Below are 21943 nucleotides of genomic sequence, written 5' to 3'. Positions count from 1 at the left end.
TCTATGAGACACAACAGGCAGAGTGTGTGTGGAGAAGCATTCGTGGAGTTCATCTGCAGCTCCTTCACTCCACACACTTGTGAGAAAGCAGTTTCTCGCAGGTGTGATGAGTTGGAGGCTATTTTTACATTTTACGTACCCCCGTTCGACGGTGGTCTGTCTTTAAACGGGGACAGGGAAGCGCTCCCTCGGGTGCAGCTTCTAGCATATTCCAAGGTTAGTTTAGCACCATTAGAAATAACCTCCACACAGGAGGCCGGCTACAGGGTTGGAAAGCAGGTAGGCATTTAAAATCGCTCATGCACAGAGGTGGAATGTAAGCATGTTGACTATGTTCACATTTACAGTTATTAGTAAAATGCTGTTGCCTTCTCAGCACTATCACTGTCAGGACTGTCTGTACAACGCAGGCGAGCAGAAAACAGATGATATGAATACTGTACATATAACCTTCATTATGTCACATGTCCTCTCATGTTGTAACAAGGATAAAGACAAGGAAAGTGCATTTATTGCGAGAGGTCATTCACTACAATCATCGTTTTGAAATCTTGAAGAGTCTTCGTCAGAAACATGAACAGCAAGCTTTAAAACCACATTCAGTCCCGTGAGTGCTTGATGGAGCAACACCCAGACTTTCTGGATAAGCTGTGGGCGACAAGTTGATGATACAGCGGTGACACTTTCACAAGCCCGATGATGACGCCAGTGATGGTGATGATGATGACGACAAACACGGGAATGATGGTGGAGGTTTTGCTGGCTGGCTTGACAGAGATGGGTGAAGGAGGGACGCTGCGCCCCGCCATGCTTCTCGAGACCCAGAGAGAAGCCGCTCAGTCAGCGATGAAGTGTACAAATGTCACCGGGAAGGCTCCTCTTCTCATCGGATCGCCTTCGATGTGGCCCAGCTGTGAAGAGGGAAGACAGAGTGGCGAGGTCAGCGGACGGTAGAAGGTAGCTGCGACTGAAACACTAAATCATCCGACTGTTTTCAACAAAATGAGTCACCTAGAGCACGTGCACAACACTAAAACACAGCTAAACACAAGGGCTGGGTTTAAAAAACAACAGCATAAGGATTAATCGCTATCAAAAGATTCAATATGGATTCTTAACATTAGAGCTGGTTATCATTCACTGATTTCCTGAATTGGTTTGATTCAGATTCAATATTGATTCATTCGGATATTTGGGATTTCACTGGGATATTTCAGTTAAAATACCAAATTGGCTTTGAAACAAATTCTGAGGGAACTAATGTTGTAAAATGTACAAGGAAACCTCTGTTTACATCAAGGACGAAATTAAATGGTTCCTGAGATTTGTGGTAATCTACCTACAGAGAAATGAATGGGATATTGTTATGATCTAGCATCTGATTATTAAAAAAGCTGTAATGACAGAACAAGAAAAGTAGTGACAGATGGAGGCCTATGTATTTCAGCAACGGAAAAGAAGATAAAAAATTGAAACTTTTCCATTTTAAGCTACCTTCTGTGGACCTTCAAATATAGATTTCTGAGTTTACGAGGGGCACCTGAATGCAACATTAGTGTGATTAGTGTGATTTTAGGACTTCATATCAGATCGTTCAAATGAAGATGCATTTTTTAAAACCCAGCCCTTCCTAAAATAACAACAAAAAAAAATCTGCATGTGTAAATTTGCACAAAAAAATTATGTGTAGACTGTTGTCACTTATAATAAAGGACATTTAGCTAGTCTGAAAGTATATGAGAGCTGTATATTTGCAGGATTCAAATAAAAAAGCACTTTTGGAAGTTTCAAATAAAGCTGAGAATTGTGAGTTTATGTTTTTGCAATATTGTTTTCTTTGACTGACACAGAAATCAAATGTCAACGAAAATCACAACTTCCTGAATCAAAATCGAGTTGAATCGGGAGATCAGTGCTAACATCCAGCCCTACTAAACACCACCTAATGGAGGCTAAATCACAAGTTACATCTCAGTAAAGTTCAACATCATATTACCTTGGCTGATATAGAAGAAAGTACTTATTATGTCCATTTAAATCATTTTAAACGTCTGCTATACCTGAAAATAAAAAGCTAGGAGATGTTTCTGCATGTTTAGACAAAGCCTAAACTAAAACATGACAAGGTGTTGAGGAAAACAATACAATACACTGCTTCTACACGACAAAACATCCTTCTGTGGTTTATTTTACTTTTCTCATGACGTTTTTCATTCTCAGGAATTAAAAGTGAAACATGAGTCACGCAACAAGCCTGTTTTCCAGCTAAAAGACCAATTTAACATCCAACTAAAGCACCCTGGTGACATCTGCCTTCCCCTCCTTGCACTGCCTCATTACTGTGCTTTCATTTGGATATTTCAAACGCACAGAGAGTAATAACGCTGCCGAACACAGAACAGAGAGGAAGCATGGCGGAGACCTCAGGAGACGTTAGGGTCCATGCAGAGACACAGAGGGAGAGAGTGACTAAATACGGTCATTTCTGCAGAGGTGGCTCAGAGGAAAACAAGTTGCAGCTGGTTGACGGTTCACACAAGGGGCTCCACAGAGGAAGCAGCAGCAGGCGGAAAAAGAGGAGGAGGGGGAATATCAGCCAGGGTGAGGTCATGGCTTTTTGCTTCAGCCGTCATGGTTACCGCGTGCGCTGACATCCATGGGATCAAGAGCGGGACATTAGTCGGAAATCTGAGAACGTAATGCAAGTGTCCAAAATACAAGAGTGAATTTGCAGCTTGAGAGATACTCACCCACCACTCCTGGTCCTCCTCTCCATCCACCACGATCACCTCGCCCTCAGAGAAGGTCAGCTCGTCTGGGTTGTCGGCGACACAGTTGTAGATGGCTTTCACTCGCTTCGGCCTTTTATTCTGAGAGAAAGAACGAAGCACACAAATTTATTTGTATTGTTCTGACACGAGGTCATTGTAAATGACCCCTCAATGATCTCTTGAGTATAAATAAAGGTTGATTGATTGAAAAAGTTCCTCTAATTTGAGGATTCTCCGTGACTGACAAACTAAAAAGAAATGCCATTACTATTTCATGCACTGTTGTAGGCTTGAAAGTTGTACATTTCTTCTAACTTAACCTTGTCTACATAACCTGAGAAAGAAGCTCTTTGCCTGTTAAGAGTGCAGGAAGGAAATTTACAGCACAAGTAGACATTGGAAACACTGAGACAATAGGTCGACCTGCGGTGCACTGGAGGGAATTATTGCACAACACTAATAACAGAAGAAGCCATTACTTGGGAAATCAGCAGCCGGTGAAATGGTACAGCAGCATGAATGAATAAGCGTTTCACAATTCAACGTTATCTGAACGATAATGAGTGGAAGAACGAGGGACTCACCGGGTAGGCCTTCCTCGGCATGGGGGCTGGAGGCAGAGACTGACCTATGGAGTTCTGGGGGCATCCTGGCACTTCCTTAGCTGGAACAGGAAAAGGAAATTATATCACAACGACAACAAAAATTTCCTCTTTTCCAGAGAAGAAACAGGACCTGACAGATAGTGAAACAACACTGGACAAACTAAGATTAATCAGACTTGTCTCTTATCTGTGTACTCACCCGGTCTTTCGATAGATTGGGTTCGATTTAGAGGTCCTCTGTTGAAGCTCTTATCGTTTCTGTAAAACAAAAAAATAACAAAAAATATGACCTCTTCAGCAAAGTAATAGTCATATAAACCGAAAATAAGTCCTGCTCTTTAAGACTCTCCACAGCTCTGTTACAGATTTATTAGAGCACCATCAGCTCTGTGGGAGATAAAAAAGACAAAAGGGCGCCTGCGGAGGAGAGTTATCGCTTGTCTGGCTCGACGTAGAGCCTAGCCTGGAAGCTAATGAAGCGGCTAAACAGCAGACATGTCGGCTCATTCGTCTTGGGAAACGAGCACCACATTACAAGACAAGAATCCACAACAGCAAGATGCACAACCCCTGAGGTAACACGCAATGTTCCTGTGTATGTGGAGTGACTTATATTAAAAACGCCACTGAACACAAAAATTGTTGTTCTTACCCTGCAGGAGATTTCGGTGGCACTGCTCTGGACCCCTGGCCTGACTTGGACTGTATGTTCATGGCCTCCATCTTGGCTACAGGGGCACTACCCAGACCTGGGACACACAGTGACACACAGTGACACACCGTCATATTGTTGCAAAACTCAACACACAGCTGTACCTTAACCATTACACAAAAAAGATATTTAAAAGCACAGTATGTAATTTCTGGCGCTAGGGGTCTCTCAATCAAAAGAAAACAAAAGACGTAAGTAGCGTCTTTTGTGTGAGACTACGCTATACTAACATGCCGTCACTATGGATCTAGTTTAAGAAGGAGGAATATGTCTGTTGGGGTACATACCTCCAGTTGAAGTGAGTCTTATGGGGGGGACAGGAGGGTGCATGTTGGGGGGGTCGGATGACGACCTCTGTCGGCCAACTAGGTCTAAAGAGCCAGGCTTCCAGCTGCTGGACGCTGAAGACTGACCGATCCCTCCCAGACCGGCTAACTGGACTGAGAAAGAGAGACACAGAAAGAGACGGGTTATAATGAGAGAGCACTGGACTTTGCCAGAACCAGCGTCCACTTTAAAAGTCTGGCCGTTTCCATTTGAGCGTAATTGAAAGCGACAGTTAATGGGGAGAGGGAATGTGCAGAATGCCGAGGCTGGGGGCTGCGGTGGGCAGCACAGCTGGTTGTTTCTCCTCCGCTCTGCTGGCAGAGCTCCAGACGGCCACTAATGATATTAAAGACTGACTGAGTCACAAGTCGACAGGCCTTTAGAGCTATAATGAAGTTTTTTAGCAGCGCATAAACAGATGTTAATCAGTCAAGGCGTTGGATTTTAATTAGAAATATCACACTTTTTAAGCACCTCTTTCATGACCCTGACGTTTGTGTCCCAAACCACTTATTCTAAACATAAAAAGAAATCCAGTCGTTTGGATTTCAGATCGTTTAGTATTGACATAGTTAAGAGGGTCAACAACTTTGTGAAAAAAGCCGCCCATCCATCTGTCTCCAACGTGACTTTTCCCTCCAGTACTGAGATACATCTGTGGCATTGAAACAGGTCGAAAAGTCAAAAAAGACGTGCAAAGTAATTAACACAAATGAGATGAGACGAGGCCCCCACAGATACTGTAGATCTAAATGAGGTTGTTCATCTAGGGCATATTTTATAAAAATCTCTTCCCTGAGGCAGACAAACAGGTCAGACTCAGGTTAGAGAGGTCGTCAGGTTTAGCTGGATTGTGATTAACATCCTTTCCATCCACTCATCCATATCAACTTTAATGTGTTCATAAAATCAGCTTACCCAGGTTCCTCGGCGGCAGGGGTGGAGCAGGGGTGGTGGCGGGCTGAGACGTGTTGGTGTTGAGGATGGTGCCATAGGTCTCGTTGTTGACCAGGTTGGGCATGAAGGCACGCTGTTTGTCCTTGCCGAGGCCGGCTGCGTCGCGGCTCGCAGAGCCCAAACCACTCTGGTGGTGGGAGTTGCTGCTCGGGGTGTAACAGCTGACCGGCCGCTCGTCTCTGCGATGAGGGCTCGGCTGCAAGAGGTCAGAGGGTCAGTGTGGGTCAAAGGTAAGGTGTGCATGTGAGGAGGAGAGATCTGCAAATCAGGTTTTTTAGGTGTCAGTCTCTCAGAGCTGCTGATTGTTTGTTTATTCTTATATATTTGCTTGTCTTCTGATCGAACTATACAGCACTTTGTAGTCTCTGCTTTTTGTTGAAGTCATCATGCTGTAAAGATTTTTTCAAAATTGTATCCAATCTTGTGACACAAAAATATAATAGAATACAAAGTTCTAACAATTCTTCTACAGTCCAGGTCAAACAGAAATGGGAGAAGGAATCAGGCCTTGAGATATCTGAGGACGACTGGAATGATATTTGGCTCAGGCTTGGACTACCAATCCTGGAAGAACAAAATTTAAATTCATAAGGTGTGGCTCTCAGGGACAGGATGGATGTTAGAGGCAGTGTGGTAAATCAATGACAGAGCAATTTCATATATTTACGGGCTGCCCTCCAATGCACTCATTTTGGCAACCCCTTGCTGAAGTAATAAGGGAAATAAGAAAAAAATGGACCTTTTCCTTAGGACTACAATCTGAGCAACATAAAAAATACTGAGTAAAACACTCTGCTGGATGTAACCTACTGACTCTGTAATAAAAAATCTCTTTGTTATTTTAATATTTAGCCTGTACTAATCCTTGTACTTTTTTTTTTTAAGCTGAAAACAAAGGGGAAAAAAATGTATCTGATCTAAACTGAAAAACTTTTCCTGTTTTACTAAAACAATTAAGCACAAGGTCACCAAAGACAGTGCAGTTTTTGATCAAATTTGCTACACGTTTTGTATTTTCAGGCGGAAATCATCACACTAACACTGAGAACATGGTGGGCCTGCTTCCTATCCAAAGTGCATGGATTATGAAGTGCAAAATAAATAATGAATTCAGCTTTTTATCTTTGGAGGTCAATTTACTTTATTTATTAATAACAAAACAAAGGAAAATGCCCAGTAACAGAAATTATTTAGGGCTCTTAGGGGTTTTTTCAGGTTTCATCATCCTCTCTGAGTCACTGCTTATATTTATACTACAAAGGTTTTCTCACATTGCTGTATGAGAATTTGTAAACTCTCACCTTCTCATCCAGATCTTCATCACTTTCATCCAAGTCTTCGTGCTGCAGGCACCATTCATATTCAACGTGGACGTGGGCGTTGAATTTCCCTGCCAACGCTTGATTCAACTGTACACACAAACAAATCCACACACATACAAAACAAAATTGACTGACAGCTCTCACATGGTTTTAATATGTTTGCAGGCATAAGCCAAGACTAAACATAGTGAGCTCACCAGCTCTTCACACTGTAGGTGTTTGAGCCTCCGAGCGATATCCAGCGGTGTCTCCCCGGCCTCATTAGCTGAAGGGGAAAACAACAGAAACATATAATCACTGTTGTATCCACATGCTGCATGAGCACGAAAACACAGCCTCTTTTCTATCCTCTCATTTCACTGTGACATGAGAAATGTGTAATTAGACTGTTTCCCACACTCAACAACTCTCTGGTTTCTCCCTGTCCTCCTTCTCTCTGTGTCTATTATCTGCCTGTTTTGTTGATGTCAGAGCGGAGCAGAAAGATTAGTGCTGTGAGAAAGAGTTGCCATGGTCTGTTGGCAGAGCCCGCACCTCTGGGAACTAAAGCTGAAAGACTTGGACCACGTGTTGTGTGTTTGTGAGAGTGTGAGACGATGCAAGAGAGAATGTTTTTGAGACAGTGGTGCTCTGTTACAAGTAAAAGTCTTGCATTCAAAGTCTTACTTGAGTCCGTATTATGTACAAACTAAGAGCCAAGCACACTTAAAGGGGCTCTATGTAAAAATTTGTAGCAATTTACACGTAATGATCACTTTTCATCTGCCATACGTGAGCAGGCTGTTACTTAACGTGAAAAATTAGACCTTTCTCGTCTCTCTCTCTGTTGCCTATACAAGCCTGTGGACAATTTGTTTAAGTTGCCTAATGCTGCTGGACTGTGGATTTCTTTGTGAAGAACTTGGCTCAGATTTTCTGCAACAGTCCAGAGGATGTGACTTTATTGCAAGTTTCTCGAATGCCTCATCTCAAAACCTCTCTCTGCTCCGCTTACAGAGAACAACAGTAGCTAATGTTAGATTAGAGTCCACAGAGCCCCTTTACAGTATTAAATGTAAAACTACTCATGATGTGAAAGAGCTCCTTCCTTAGTGTGATATGTATTATAGAATTATTTTTAGTTAGTTAGCATTTAATCACCTATGTTGCATTTAAAACTGGAGTGGAATGGGTTTATGGATAAATGGCGCAACTGAAACAGAGAGATGAAGAGATGGACAGATGGACGCCACAGCCATCCTGTGGTTCCTTACCGATCTCTATGGAGGCCTTCCCCCGCAGCAGCAGTTTCAGACATTCGCTGTTGTCCGTCAGGCAGCAGTAGTGCAGCGCTGTGCTGCCCTTGACCGTCTGCTTGTCCAAATTCAAACTGCCGGGAGACACAGACCAACAAAATATGGCATAAGATAAACTAATAGTTTCCTAGTTTCAAGCCCAAACACTTCCACCAAAGACAAAAAATGTTAAGTTATTTCTGTCCAGCGTGTTGTTTTGCAGTTGTGCAGTGTGTAAAATATTTAAAGACTATTTTACAACTAGAACACAGAAAACACAGCTCTATAAGAGGAAGACAAAGAAGAAAAATACACCTTTTAGCTAGAATAAAAGATGAAAATGAGATACAAGTGGATGTGGTTAACCCCTGTCAATATAACACTGGCCTTTAAAATATAATAATTTAGAAATAAATGTATTTGCAGCACAGTCAAAACTCAATCCAGCATATCATATTATGTCAAGTGCAAATGTGTTGTCATTCTCTGCTGTCTTCTTGTTTGTTACCTGTTCTGAGTGAGGAAGTCGACGATGTGAAGAGATGTCCTATCCACCAGTCTGACTGCGAGATGAAGGGCTGTCTCTCCTTGTTCCTGTGATAAAAAGATAAAACATTGGCATCAAGTTCTTTACAAACACCCCGGGGAAAATAAGCTGTTTGTAGAGAATAATGGAAGATGGTAAATGGCAATAAGGATGCAACAGACTATTGAGACGATGAAGCCAAACGCCTGCTTCAGGGATAAAGTGTCAAAGTCACCATTAAAGGACAGATTCAGTTAAATATGTTGTGTACTGACGTGTCCGTTGGCCAGAGGGATGGGCTCCATGAGGTCGACTCCCTCAGCGTAGACCTGGATGAGGGAAAATATGTCTCGGGCTTTAACTGCGTCACACAATGTGTGGAGCCGCGACGTCGAATCAGGACACTTCTTCCTGGCGAAGCGTTTCTCGGTGTACTTTGCTGTGATGAAGTCTTTCCTCGCCTGCCTGGTGGGAGATGTGAAGAGGCAGCTGTGTCATTTGTGGTCTTAGTTTGAGTATCAGTGATGGTGTCACCAGTTGTTGACTGGTTGTGGTAGAGTGTAATGCGACACAAGTGATAAGAGAGTGTCGATGGAGAGCGGTGTAGAGGAGAGAAGTTGGAGGGGTGACTTACATGTCACTCGATGGGTTGGGTTTCACCACATTTTCAGCACTTAAACAAGCCTCCATGATTTCATTAAAGCCTGCATTCCCCACATTCTTGGCCAGCTGTGGAGCACACACATGGACACAGGCAGATACACATATTAAAACCAGTCCTACCAGCCATTTCCTTCACCACATGCATTAATTCAAATCATCATCTTCGTCAGTTTATCTTGCACCTCCATTAAGATGTGGTACAGACCCTAAATTGTGCGTGTGGAGCCTTATAAACACAGCACAACGCCTGTCTGAATTGTGGTGAACACGACTGGCGTCTCGTGGAAAGCAATCATGACTGGAGGCATTTAATCCCGAGTATCCCACAGGCTGTAAATCTCTACACCAAACAGTGATTAGAAAGCCAAAAAAAATGTTAAATCTCAGCTATCCACTTCCAGAGGTCTAGGAGGAGAGAAGAGAGTAGGCCTGAGAGGATGCTACTCTGCCTCCTGTCCTCCTTTCCACCTCATTCCTCCAGTTTTGCTCTACCTAAAGAGATTTCTACCAAAAAACAATACTGGGGATGTGAGGTCATTCTGCGAGAACACAGACGCCGGCGGGAATTTACCAAGAGCTCTGAGGTGCTGAGTACGTCCAGAGTGAGGGACTGGATCCTGGAGTAGTGGACTCCCAGCTCCCTGTGGATCCCCGAACATTCGATGCAGGTAAGGATGCCCAGGTTGGTGGACAGCCACGTCGGGTCTGAGAGAGAGAAAAAAGAAATCAAGAAAAAGGGGGTAAAATGACACATGAGGGGAAAAGAGGCAGAAATGGATACAGGCGAGACGCTGTCCTTGGGCAAAAAAGCCACTAAAGCAAAAGTAATTTCTGCAGCACGTGAGCCAACTTTGATGTGTCCTTGTGGAAAGCTGCAAGCTCTGGAAATTTAATAGCCGCCTGAAGGGCTTTCAACTATCTCACAGCACACAATGTCAGAGGAGAGTGACCAAGCTGAACTGTTGCTAAGTCTGGCCTATATACTGGCCGCATGTGTGAATAAACTGTATGTGTAGCCCATGTACAGTATGCAAAAGTATATACATGTCTGCAGGAGGATATTTCATGGGATTTCAAAGTCTGGACCGAATATCTCCACGAGTGCAGATGTTGTAGTCTAAAAGAGTTTCAGCATTTTCTGAGCCAAGGACGAACCACAACAAGACCATAGCCGTGCTTTTACACGATTTAGGTCATAGCTGTGCACATACATCACTGATAACACTTTCCAAAAGCATACCACCCATTTTTAGACTGATCTCCAGGCAGAAAATAATTTCTGAAACATTCTTCAAATTCCAGTGTACACACTGTTGGCATACACCAAGACTGGAGTGGAGGGATTTCCCATGATTCTTGGGATTATCTTGCAGTACATGAAATTAGATTTTAACCTTAGCACCTTGGATAATTACTGTAAAATCCAGACGGCTCCTGTCCCTGTGCTGGGGATTTAAAGGAGACATATGCTCATATTCAGGTTCATAATTTTATTTTGGGTTACAACTAGAATAGGTTTACATGCTTTAATGCTCAAAAAAAAAAACACACATCAGGTTTCCTATACCGTATGTACTGTATTCCCCCTCAGCTTTTTAAGACAAAATCATTTTTAATAAAATGATCACTAAATGTTAGGTATGCTCTGGAAAAAAGATTCTGGGTTAATAAGTAAAAAAATGCCCAACCACTGATATGATCCTGTCAGCAACAATCATTTAAAGATCATAAAAGTTTTGATTCTGTGCTGTCGAGGGGTTTTCCCGTCTGTCTTTGCACACTCACTGGGCGCTCCGCAGTCACAGCACACGTCGTTTCCCGTCATCCTCTTGACCTCTACCAGAATGGCCTTCGTCAGCTCCTGCACGATGTTGTTCTCACCGACATGCTGGTCCCCTTTAAAGGCCTGATTCAACGCCTCCTCCTTACTGTTCTGTAGCACCGAGATCCAACTGGAGGAGGGGAGACAGGAGAAGATGAAAAGGAGAACAGCGACAGAGCAGAAGGTTGAGAGGTAGAAGGAGTGAAAAAGGAGGGAATAACGGGAGTCAAAGGCAGGAGGTGGGAGGTAAAGACAAGGCCAAACGTCTGACAGGGTGTGAGGTAGGAAGTGTGTGGAAAGTGGCAGAGGTGGTAAACAGGATGCACTTAGGCACAATACTGAAAACACACACACACACACACAGGAAAGGAAGGAACAGGCACTTACATCTGACAGTCCTGGTCGTCCTCAGCCTGAAAGTGATACGTTCTGTCGTCTGAAACAAAAAAGAAATGAACGCCACAACAGAGGAGAGAGGAAACAGAGGAGAACATGAATCAAAGAGCAGTGGAGTAAAAAGCGGTTCCCTACAGAGGGCATTAAAGGGTCACACTGTGGCTGAACTGCTCAACAGCAACAACAACAAAAAATCTCTTTTGGCTTTGGTTTCTGTCTTCAGATGACGAATAACCAGGGAGAACTATTTATACACCACTGTATCCAAAGAAACTTTAACTATGTCATGTCTCCAGCGGCTGAAGATTAGCTTCTCCAGCTCAATGCCAATAACTCCGATGTGTGGGGAAACTGGCCAAAACTTGAATAAAATAAATGTGAACGCCAATGTTTAGTCCCAAATCATTTCCTGCAATTGTACAAATTAAGATTTTAATATCCAAAACATATAAAAAGCATATGAAACATAGTTTCTTTGTGCTATAAGTTAAAATACCAAACAGTTTAAACAAGTAAAGGTGAAAGAGTTAGTCGATTAATCAATTAATCCTTTTCCTTATGCATATAAAACACCTCAATCAGAATGAACAAGCTTTCTTTAACAGAAATTGACTATTCAGGGAAGAATAAACTAACAGCATCAATGACTGTTTTTTGTTTGTTCGTCGATTTTTTTTTGATTCACTGATCAAAAAAATGTCAATTTCTCAGAGACTAAAAAATGACTTATAAATCAGCTTAGCTTTGGTTAGCTGCTGCCTGCTAAACAGGAAATAAAACCATTTTAAATCCACACCACGGTATAACAAAGAACAAATCTTGGCCGGCTGCTTCCTGGATGAGTGGAGCTAATTAAAATGAGGCATTTGAGTGAAAAATAAACAGACTGGGGAAAGAAAAATAGGGAAAATATGTGGCTAACAGTACGCAGACATAAAGATTAAGAAGGTGCCATATAAGTAAGGAGTAGTAAGAGAAGTAAGGTAGGATCGAAGGCTGAACTTACGGGATATGAGGTCAAAGCTTCTTTTCTCCTCAGGATTGTGTTTCACCTGGCAGGTGAGCAGGTTGAGTTTAGCTGGTGGCCGGTTAGCCTGCCAGAGAGGGAAGGAGCAAGAGAGGGAGGGAGGGAAACAACAACAACAACATTAATGAGCGGGTGAGTTGTGTATAAATGTGCAGGAGCTGCTGGAGCCAAATGAAACATCTGATATGCTGCTAGGTGGGAGATGAACTGCGCTGGTGAGAGGAGTTGGAGTCAAAGTCGGAGGTCAGAGTCGTTTCCCAGTTGAAATTTCCAACTCCCGACCACCAGGCGTTCCAGTTGCACCACGCCAAATGTAAACAAAAAACATGGCTGACTGTTACAAACTGATGTTTCTTTGTACACATAAGTGGACTCTCAGCAGTGCAGCTTCCTTGCTTATTAGAGCAAAACAGAAGAGGCCGTTATACATTTTATTTTACAGAACTTTTATACTTGGAAACATAACTTAATATTTGCATCACAAACCTCTTACAAATACTGTAGTATACAAATACATCCTACCCCGTCCCCATGAGTGCTGCCATCATGAGGTCAAGGAAGATGGATTTGCCCCGACTTTACAAGTAGTACTGTTTACTGTAGTAAGGTGAAGTTTCCGACTTCGTAATCGAAAAACTGCGATAGAACTCAGAGTTCCTAGTTGTTTGAAACGCAGAATAAATCTCCATATGGGAACAAACAGAGTTCAAGTTTAAAAGAGACTCAGCTGCGGCAGCGATGTGAGGGGAATGTTAACTTGTGAACTCGGCCTGTGCTCTCTGCTGCTGTCTGTTAATATATTCATGGTTAATGGGTGAAGATAATGACCGACTGGGGAGACGGCCGGCAGCCAGGACACTGACACTGTAATGTGTGCGTGAGACTAAATGAAACATGCGTGGAGGTCTGCTCATATACTGTATGTATGAATTTGTTCTAATCAGAACAAACGAATCGATCCTCTCCTGCGTTTAGTCGTTAAACACAAAGCACTGAGGTTTACTTACTGTGCCGTGCGAGATGGTGAGGTATCCATTCTTAGCTGTGCACTTTCTCTTCTGCCACACTTTCCTCAACCTGCGACACAGAAGACAGTGATTAGCATGTCACATACACAGCGGCAACAGACACTTATAACTAATGCATGTGTTCTGTATTATCCACATATTGAATATTTAATGACACACAGGCTGAGCAGCGTATTCATATCTATGCTGACAAAAAGGTGCATCATTAGTTACAGAGCTGAAACAATTACTCAGTTATTTGGAGAGATGACCAACGGAAAACGAAAAAGACATTTTTCAACTAAAAACATTATACACGATTTACCGGTTTAAAAAAAAAAAGCAATTTGTCGACATCACCTTGGGCTCTAGCAAATTGTGATGAGCATATTATGCTATTTTGTGGCATTTTGTGGCAACAATTATTGATTAAATGAGAGAGTAATCAACGGATTAATCCATAATGGATCGTTTCGCTTCAGGGGCACTGTGTAACTTTTTTTGACCTATATTTTTTAGACTTTTATACTTTTATATTTTCACACAGTACAATAGGAAAAAACGTACCCCCAAAACTATTATGTACAGTAAAATTTTTATTTTTTTCAGCTACAACTGATCTTATATCAAAAACTAACTAACTAAGTAACGTACCCGTCACTTTTCTTGTAAAGGTAGCCGCTGCGCTCTGTGCCGTGCTCCTTGTTACCCTGTGGCTGGTGCAGGCTGTAGGTGGTGCTCTGCCGCACCTGTGAATCCTGGGAAAACACACACACACAAACAAAAAGACAAATTAAAAAAAAAAAAAGGACAAAAATAAAGCAGGCCCTGTATGGGGGATTTGCAAATCCACACTGCAGTCAAGTTGGAGCCGCTGAAGCGTTAAATGGCTCTGATTAAGGGTCTGCCTCTGGGTCTCCTCTGAGAATTTCGATGCATGTATAGACAACAAAAGAAGATTGCTGCTGTGAGCCTGAATGATTTTATACACATGGGGATAAAGAAAATAAGAGGAGCTTCAACACCTCTGAAGCTAAAAGGAATCAAAAGACAAATCACAGCATATAACCTTCACTAGATTAAATGCAACTTGATTTATCTTTTGAATATTCAGGTTTGGCTGCGGTGTAACAACAACAAGGGCGGAACAAAGGCCAGATTTTTGTATGAGTGATGTCATTTCCTTTCTGGAAACACTACGGGAAACAGAGAGGGAGACTTCTGAAGGCAGGCGTTGACGAGGCATTTATGCTTTCATTGGTGTGTGCCGTTATCAGCAGACACACACACACACAGCCAACAGGATAAACATGGTAGAGCGGGAATGCAGCTCCAGCTTGAGCTTTTCTCATTGAAAAGTCAAAAGCACAATTTAAATCAACCAAAGCACTGAAACATGACAAAACACAGATTATCTGCTGCTGTGAAGGAACAGAAAACAAACCACTGATGTAGCAACTACAACTGAGGTCACAATGGAAACAGGATGCAAACAACCACAGAAAAGAGGTTTTTCAAGAAATCCACTTACTCTCCTAGACTTGTTTCACAAAACACGGAGGCAGTGAAGGAAAGAAGAAAACAATCTTCAGGTGAGACCGGGAGCATATTTAAACGGTTCGCTAAGCACAGGCCCGGGGTCAGTCAAAAATCGCCGCTCATTCAGGCGGTAGAGAAAAGGGACAATATCAATGCATGTATGAAAGAAATGGGAAACACCTCAACCTTTAGACTGATTGAAGGTGTTTTTTCATAAGAGATTTAATTAGAAATTAATACATGAATCAGTTGATACATGGTCATCTGGACCCCAACCTTAATGGATTCTTATTTTAGTATACACCATGTTAGATTTAAGAGGTTAGAGGTTCAGGACTGTTTATTTCAAATGTACTATGATTCTAGAGCAGTTTTTAATCAATTAAATAGAAAAAAATGTGATGATTGACTGATGTTCTTAGGTAATAAAACACCTTCAGCAATATGTGTCGGAAGCTGTGTTTCCGTTTAATTGGAAAGCAAACTTTGTCGAAAAGAAAATGTGAATTATGCGATTTTCCACACCTGATTTGGATCGAACAGACTAGAATACGCAAAGGCATCGTTTTGTCAGACGTTGGCAGTATAGGCTACAATACGCATGGCTGTAATAAACAGTAGAAGAAGTAGTGCAGATTAACCTCAAAGAAGATGAGGCAGAATAACAAGAAGAAATAGAGGGAGAAAGAAGAGAAGAAGACAAAGAAAGAGAAGAAGGAGACAAAGGAGAACTAAATACACTGATGGGAACATGGTGTGTGTGTGTGTAGGTGTTACCTCCTTCTGCTCCACCTGTAGCGATGACTTGAGGACGTCTCGCAACTGAGTCAGCTGTTTCCTCTCCTCATCCTGCACTTGCTTTATCTGTCATAAAGAAAAGACCAGGAAAACAGGCGAGGAAGAACAGAGAGGAAAAAAATATATACATTATGCACACATGATAAAAAAAAAATGTTGGGATCAAGTAAAGGAAAGAAGACACCGGAGCTGCTGCTTTTCTCACCGTGTGCAGATCTGTCGCCAGTTTTTCAATGGAAGGTTTCAGGTTATCCACGGCTTTCAGACCGTCCTGGAAGAAACTGAACAGGGAGCGTGTAAATTTAACATTAGAATCGCAGACCTGCAACAAAATTGGTAACTAATACGCTGCAATATAAATAAACATGTTTTTCAGGTTCACTCAAAATCCAAAGCAGTTTAAATCTAAATGAGATTTTATGGGTCTTACTTGCACTGTGCGTGGAAGTATTTGATGAGGTTCTGCAGCAGGTCCACCCCCTTCTTTATTTTGATCTCGTTGACTTTGAGCAGATACTGTAAACATAATGAATACAGATTTAGCCAGGCGGGGTGAGGACAGGATCCAGCTCAAACATAGACATCGCTTTCATCTCATATCTGAACACTTCAAAGTAAAAGTTTCCATGTTTCAAGTAAAGTTTTATTAAAAAGGAAAACATCAGAGAGGTACAGACCACACAAAAGTAGTAAATGGTTTGTACTTCAAAAGGTTATGCATCATTCTGAAATATCCAACCTTTATCTTAGTTTGGAAAACACAAATGTTTGCAGGGCATGGTCAGTAGAAGGGTTATTTATCCAAACCCCCTTTTATATACGCCATCAACCATGTGCAGTGGTGCAACATAACTACGTACATTTGTATTCCATTTCTGACAAAAAAGTGTCAATTAGTCAGATCTGAGTGCGAGTCATCATCCAACTAACCTCACACATCTGCAGCTGGAAGAACCTCCTCTCCTTCTCCATCTCCTCAGCGATTTCCGCCCCGCTGATTTCCGTCCGGATCATCCCGTGCTGCCTCGCGTGCTCCTTCTTCTCCTTCTCTATCTTAGTGCTGGCAGGAAGTGACATCACAAGGGTCAAAGAGCACATTGCGCAGCCATGACGGCACCATAAATGCACCAAAAGTGTGGTATTGTGTAAAATCAGCCCTTTGGGAGCTGGCTGGCTCAGAGGTGGGTTATTCTAAGTAAGTGGTTAGTTTTAGCTATGAGGTTAGAAATGACTGGAATATAACAGTAATGTTAATGTGGCTGTGTAGGTTCATCTAAGCTATCAAAGGTAGTGAAGTCTCTTCTTCAGCTTTACAATGAAGCTACGTGTTTAGCTTTTTTAAGTTCCGTTGTCAGGCGAGGTAACCTTGGCATTTACCCCAATAAGAAGGCAATGTCTCCTTACAATGGAAGATAAGCATGTTCCTCTTACTACCATAACACCACCAACTCATCCCCGCTGTAGCAATAAAGCTGGAGAAAGTGATGTCAATGGCCATGTCCTGAAAGGCATCTTTTTATACAGAGATGCATCGTATCCTCGACAGGGTTAAACACTGAGGTTTCCTTCCGCACACCAGAACTAAAAAAGCCATTCAAATGCACAGCTAACGGTCATTTCCTATTTCTAGTACTCCATATCCAGATGTACTGAATTAAACAGACTGAATTTGTCAAGGAGAAACATCTGGCTAATTGCACCGAATCTGCGGGAAACAGTTGAAAAGAACGATCTGTGTTTGTGTGTGTGAACGTATAAAATCAGAATTGCCAGGAGAGGGGTTAAACTGCACGAGGCTCATCAGTGTTTTTCGAGGGCGTCAACTTTTCCATCATTAGCATTACGTTTATTAACACTTGTCGTTGTTGTTGTTGTTGCTTCTCCCAGATGATGGCAATTGAAACAGGCACATAAAGCAGAAGAAATTATCGAGCAGATGTCAGCCAGTGGGAATTAACTCAGCAGTCCTTCAAATCCCAACAAGCGGAGCCCATGTTTATACATAATTGATGTGCATTAGGTATGTGGTTATGTATGTAGAGATGTTTAATGTTAGGTATGGGTTTAGTGGTTTAAAAAGTCGGGGATATGAGCAAATGAGATTCGCCAGGTTGCCTGACAGTCCATATTCAGGGCTGATTTTTCACAAAGACCATAAACTCTGCATACAGTTTCCTACACAGGCAATCAGGAAAACACACCACACACAGGGGGGGAGGAGGCACAAAACCATGCAACAGGGCATTCTTTTCCATATGCTGTTATTCATCTGACAGCATATTCCCTACAAAAATGATGCAGCAGAGAGTGTGGCGGGGTCCACCAGCTGCGTCAGAGCTCGTTTAGCCCGGTTCATGTGCATCGAGATGGATTTCACCTTCTCATGTGCAACTGCATTATCTTCTTTGCAGCTAGTGCTCAGTACAATATATGACAGAAAGTAACAGGACACTGACTGCAGTTCACTTAACACCAGTGCCATTAGTAACAAGGATTTTCTGAAAATCCCACATAGTGCCTTTAACATGCCTTCTCAACTGCATTCTTACTCCCTTTATATTAAGATTCATGACGCTGAACCACTTTAAAAACAAAGTATCCAATAAATTCTTCTGTATTCATGCTGCTGCACAATAAATATCTAATGTCCTCCAAGCAGTTTGTATTTACTTCTTTGATGGTCAAATCAAGCTGTAGGCCTAGTTGTAGGCCTAGTTGTATTGAACATGCCAATAATATTTATTGGCATGTTCACAAAGGCCGTGTAGCTTTGACTTGAGGTTTATTTGTTTAATGACATCGAATGTGAGCCGTGGTGGGAAAAGACACAATTAAAGTCAGTTTCCCTTCTTTGTCTGCTATTCCAAAAAACAAAAGCAGTTTGTTTTTAACAGCATAATCGTCTCAGATATTGTTTGAAAACCAGAAACAATCAGACTTAAAGACACAAGTACTAAATAACTTCTGCAAACCTTCAGTTTTTGTCGTAAACTTGCCATTTTGCAAAGTGAACGATCCAAATTGAATTTCATTAAGGTTACACTGCCAGCCTCTGTCAGCACATGAATCTTCAGCCCTGACAGCATTACAGCATCATCATGGCTGTGACTAATAGAGACACGTTATCCAGACTGTTTGGCCGTCAGCCAAACTGGTGTTCAACTGATGATTGGGCTGAGGATCCATTCACTTTCAGTACCGTCTGTTCAGGGAGTGATTCGACAATTAGGAAATAAAGCCTCAGATACTTGACTTTGAGTTTTCATCAATAACATCTGTGCTCAAATTTAGGAGAAATGGTCGGATTTCAGATTAAACACTTCCTGAAGTAACAGCATTCAAAGTGAGACACCTCCCGACAAGGAGACTGAAAACAAGATTCAGTTTAAGAGCTTGCAAACCAAACTAGGGAATGAGCAATCAATGCTGTGTTCAGACCAAATCATTTCATCTCTCTGTGTCTGTGAATATGAAAACAGCCGGTTATCAACAGCAGACTGCAGAGAGATCAGACACGACTAGAGGATCACTGATAAAGAAGAGCGGCAGGATATGTCGGGGTGGTTTTTCCAATCAGGCAGAAAACTCTATTGATGACTGCAGTTCATCAATAGAGTCAAATAATAAGAATAAGTCAGAACAGTCGAGGACAGTCACACAGCATCCGGCTGAACCCTCGATGTCAGTACAAAGCCCGTACTGTCTGATCGAAACGGTTTGGAGAGAAGATGCATTACCCTTTCAGTAAAGAATGTCCTTTGCAGCTTGTAAAATACATGAAAGTGCTATAAAAAGTCATGTGTTCTTCTGCATGCACAATCACAATGGTGTGTGGGGAGAAATGGTGTCTCGGTGCGGAGGTGGGAAAGTGATGAAGAGGGCTGGTTATTCACTTTATCAGGGATGTGCTGACAGATAATCACAAGGGGAGGTTAGAGGGGGAGAGCGGTTAGTCAAGACAAGACATACAGAGACAAGACACATGTGCACATTTCACTTTAACATACTAACGGACACGTATGGCTTTAAATCAACAAGTTAGGACTAGTTTGAGCAGCTTAACTGATAAATTCAATCTAATAATAACATGGTTTCAATCACTGGGTCAGCATTTACACAATTTTAACTAATTGACTAACAAATCATCAAATCTGGTTCTATTTCTGGGTAATTAATCAAAAGCTGTTTAGTATTCATATTAGGTTACTTACACTTTTGTTTCATAGTCCTTCCAGGCTTTGTCAAAAGGCTTTTTAAGATCCTGTGAAAAACAAAAAGCAGAAAGTGATCAGTTTTTATTATTATTATTTAGATAGATTAAGAGATAATGACAATAATCAACACTAAAGCCTGACTGATCAGTGGCTAATAGTGTTTGACAACTACATTTGAGGGATCATTTAAAAAAATGTGTGTATATCGGCCTCAGAAGTCAGTTGGGCAATAATCAATACACCTTAGATAGAAAAAAGTAGAAATAACAGAAAATCTAAATTTAAAGAAAATACCATTGACAGCGACCAGGAATCACTAAGATGTCACCATCATTATCGTCAGTGCTCACTGTCACATGTTCAGAAAATACCTTCCGTTCTGACTCAATTATGAGCAAAGCTACTGTATGTATGTGTGTGTGTGTGTGTGTGTGTGTGTGTGTGTGTGTGTGTGTGTGTGTGTGTTTGCAGGTGTGTCATCAAAATGTGAATCAGTACGCTGAATCATCCTCCTCACAGATGCAGCTGTCTCAGCAGGGAACTGGGTGAAAGTCACTGCGGAGGGTTTTTGGGAAAGCAGGAGCGCGGTATGATTGTTTGTGGCATTCGTAACGTGATTCCTCTGGTTACATCGACAACAGGCAACGCTGATTTCTCATCGTCATGGGTGTGCTTTCAACAGCTGCTTGAGCAAGGCGCCTGATTAATCCACATCCCTGATGCTGCGATGCTGATTAAACAGCCATTAGGACAAACAAAAGCGGACATTACTGGATGCAATTGGCCGTGACTAAAAAATACAATCCAACATAATGAATTGTTGGCTGATAACGGAGGCAGAATGCCGGGAATGTCTGTTCAACAGCATACAATAATAAGTAATCAAGGGAATTACGTCACATTTAACTGAAAAGCTCCCCTTCATACCAAAAACTACACTAAGCAACTGTTCAATCAGGGCATAAAAGGTTTTTAGCCATAGAAAACTCAAACCTACATAAACATTCAGCTCTCAAGCAGCACTTGTGTCTGGCTTACTGTGCATTTCTGTCCATGAACGTGAAAAGCACACATAGTTCTGTTCGCCTGGACACACAGCTTATGGCTTTAGTGCATTGTTAGAGCTCCAGAGGACTGTGATCCCGCTGTTGACCTCCACTTCAACAGCAGAGGACTGGCAGGCTCAACCTGTCAGCCCACAGGATCATGGTCTGGTTCACTGGGCCAAGCCAAAGAGCACTCAGCCATTCAATCGACCAGCACGAGAGCAGAAACCAAGAGAGGAAAGAGAGCATAACGGGCTAAACGAATGAACTACAGGTCAAGACAGAGCCAGAAAGAAAAGAGAGGGTGAGCGGAAGGAAATGTCAGAGCCAGAGAGAGGAGAAAAATGGTAACAATGGCTAAAAATACCAGATCCAGGCACCGCTGGGCAGGGAATGGCAGAGCAGAATAGGCCAAAGTATGGGCCAGTTCACTCCCTGAGAGAGCAGGAGGCTCTTAGTGCCCTGATTCTCCGTCTGGCTGAATCCAAAGGACGGAGGAGGAATGTCATGTCCTTGACAAGGGCCTCTATTTGCAAACTTATCACCTCTTCCTACCTACGACCGCACATGTCCAGGAATAGCACTTCCTGTCACACATTCCTCACACCTTTTCCCACCTCAGTAATAAATGTATAACCCGGTTGGCAACAATCAAGGCTAAGTTTAGTTTGGATCTGTGGTATTGACGCACTTTTGAATGACAAATTACCAAAAATTTGTTTTCTCACTTATGTTATACAGATTTGTTGTTCGGATCCCCATGCCTCCTTCAAATACCAATGAATGGAATGGTTTGTAGTGCTCAAAGCATCAAAAATAAGAACATTTATTTCCAGTAAGTGTCCCTGTAACACAGGGATCAGACTATACTACCCTTTTTTTCTTTTTCAAGATGATCACTGAGTCAGATTAGTCATTTATTCTTGTTGTGACTTGG

At 42.1% G+C, this 21943-nt stretch overlaps 1 protein-coding gene across 1 annotated transcript in view; it reads right to left on the bottom strand.

Moving 5' to 3' along the window:
- Positions 1–489: 489 nt before the first annotated feature.
- Positions 490–21943, bottom strand: part of asap2a (ArfGAP with SH3 domain, ankyrin repeat and PH domain 2a) — a 55290-nt gene continuing 33836 nt past the window's right edge. The window contains exons 5-28 of the mRNA XM_084381221.1: positions 19958–20007; positions 16677–16806; positions 16177–16262; positions 15952–16027; positions 15726–15812; positions 14064–14167; positions 13410–13479; positions 12382–12469; positions 11367–11415; positions 10943–11109; positions 9729–9862; positions 9129–9223; positions 8770–8959; positions 8477–8562; positions 7948–8063; positions 6892–6959; positions 6674–6781; positions 5334–5568; positions 4376–4528; positions 4029–4125; positions 3576–3634; positions 3356–3435; positions 2751–2870; positions 490–911 (exon numbers count right to left, since the gene is read on the bottom strand). Coding sequence (XP_084237347.1) covers positions 837–911; positions 2751–2870; positions 3356–3435; positions 3576–3634; positions 4029–4125; positions 4376–4528; positions 5334–5568; positions 6674–6781; positions 6892–6959; positions 7948–8063; positions 8477–8562; positions 8770–8959; positions 9129–9223; positions 9729–9862; positions 10943–11109; positions 11367–11415; positions 12382–12469; positions 13410–13479; positions 14064–14167; positions 15726–15812; positions 15952–16027; positions 16177–16262; positions 16677–16806; positions 19958–20007 — 2523 coding nt within the window. The 3' untranslated portion in view covers positions 490–836. The remainder of the gene's footprint in view (positions 912–2750; positions 2871–3355; positions 3436–3575; positions 3635–4028; positions 4126–4375; positions 4529–5333; positions 5569–6673; positions 6782–6891; positions 6960–7947; positions 8064–8476; positions 8563–8769; positions 8960–9128; positions 9224–9728; positions 9863–10942; positions 11110–11366; positions 11416–12381; positions 12470–13409; positions 13480–14063; positions 14168–15725; positions 15813–15951; positions 16028–16176; positions 16263–16676; positions 16807–19957; positions 20008–21943) is intronic.

This window comes from Pagrus pagrus (genome assembly GCF_965226575.1).
Source record: "Pagrus pagrus genome assembly, chromosome: 18".
NCBI classification, from domain to species: Eukaryota; Metazoa; Chordata; class Actinopteri; order Spariformes; family Sparidae; genus Pagrus; species Pagrus pagrus.
This window is presented reverse-complemented; position numbering and strand designations above follow the sequence as displayed.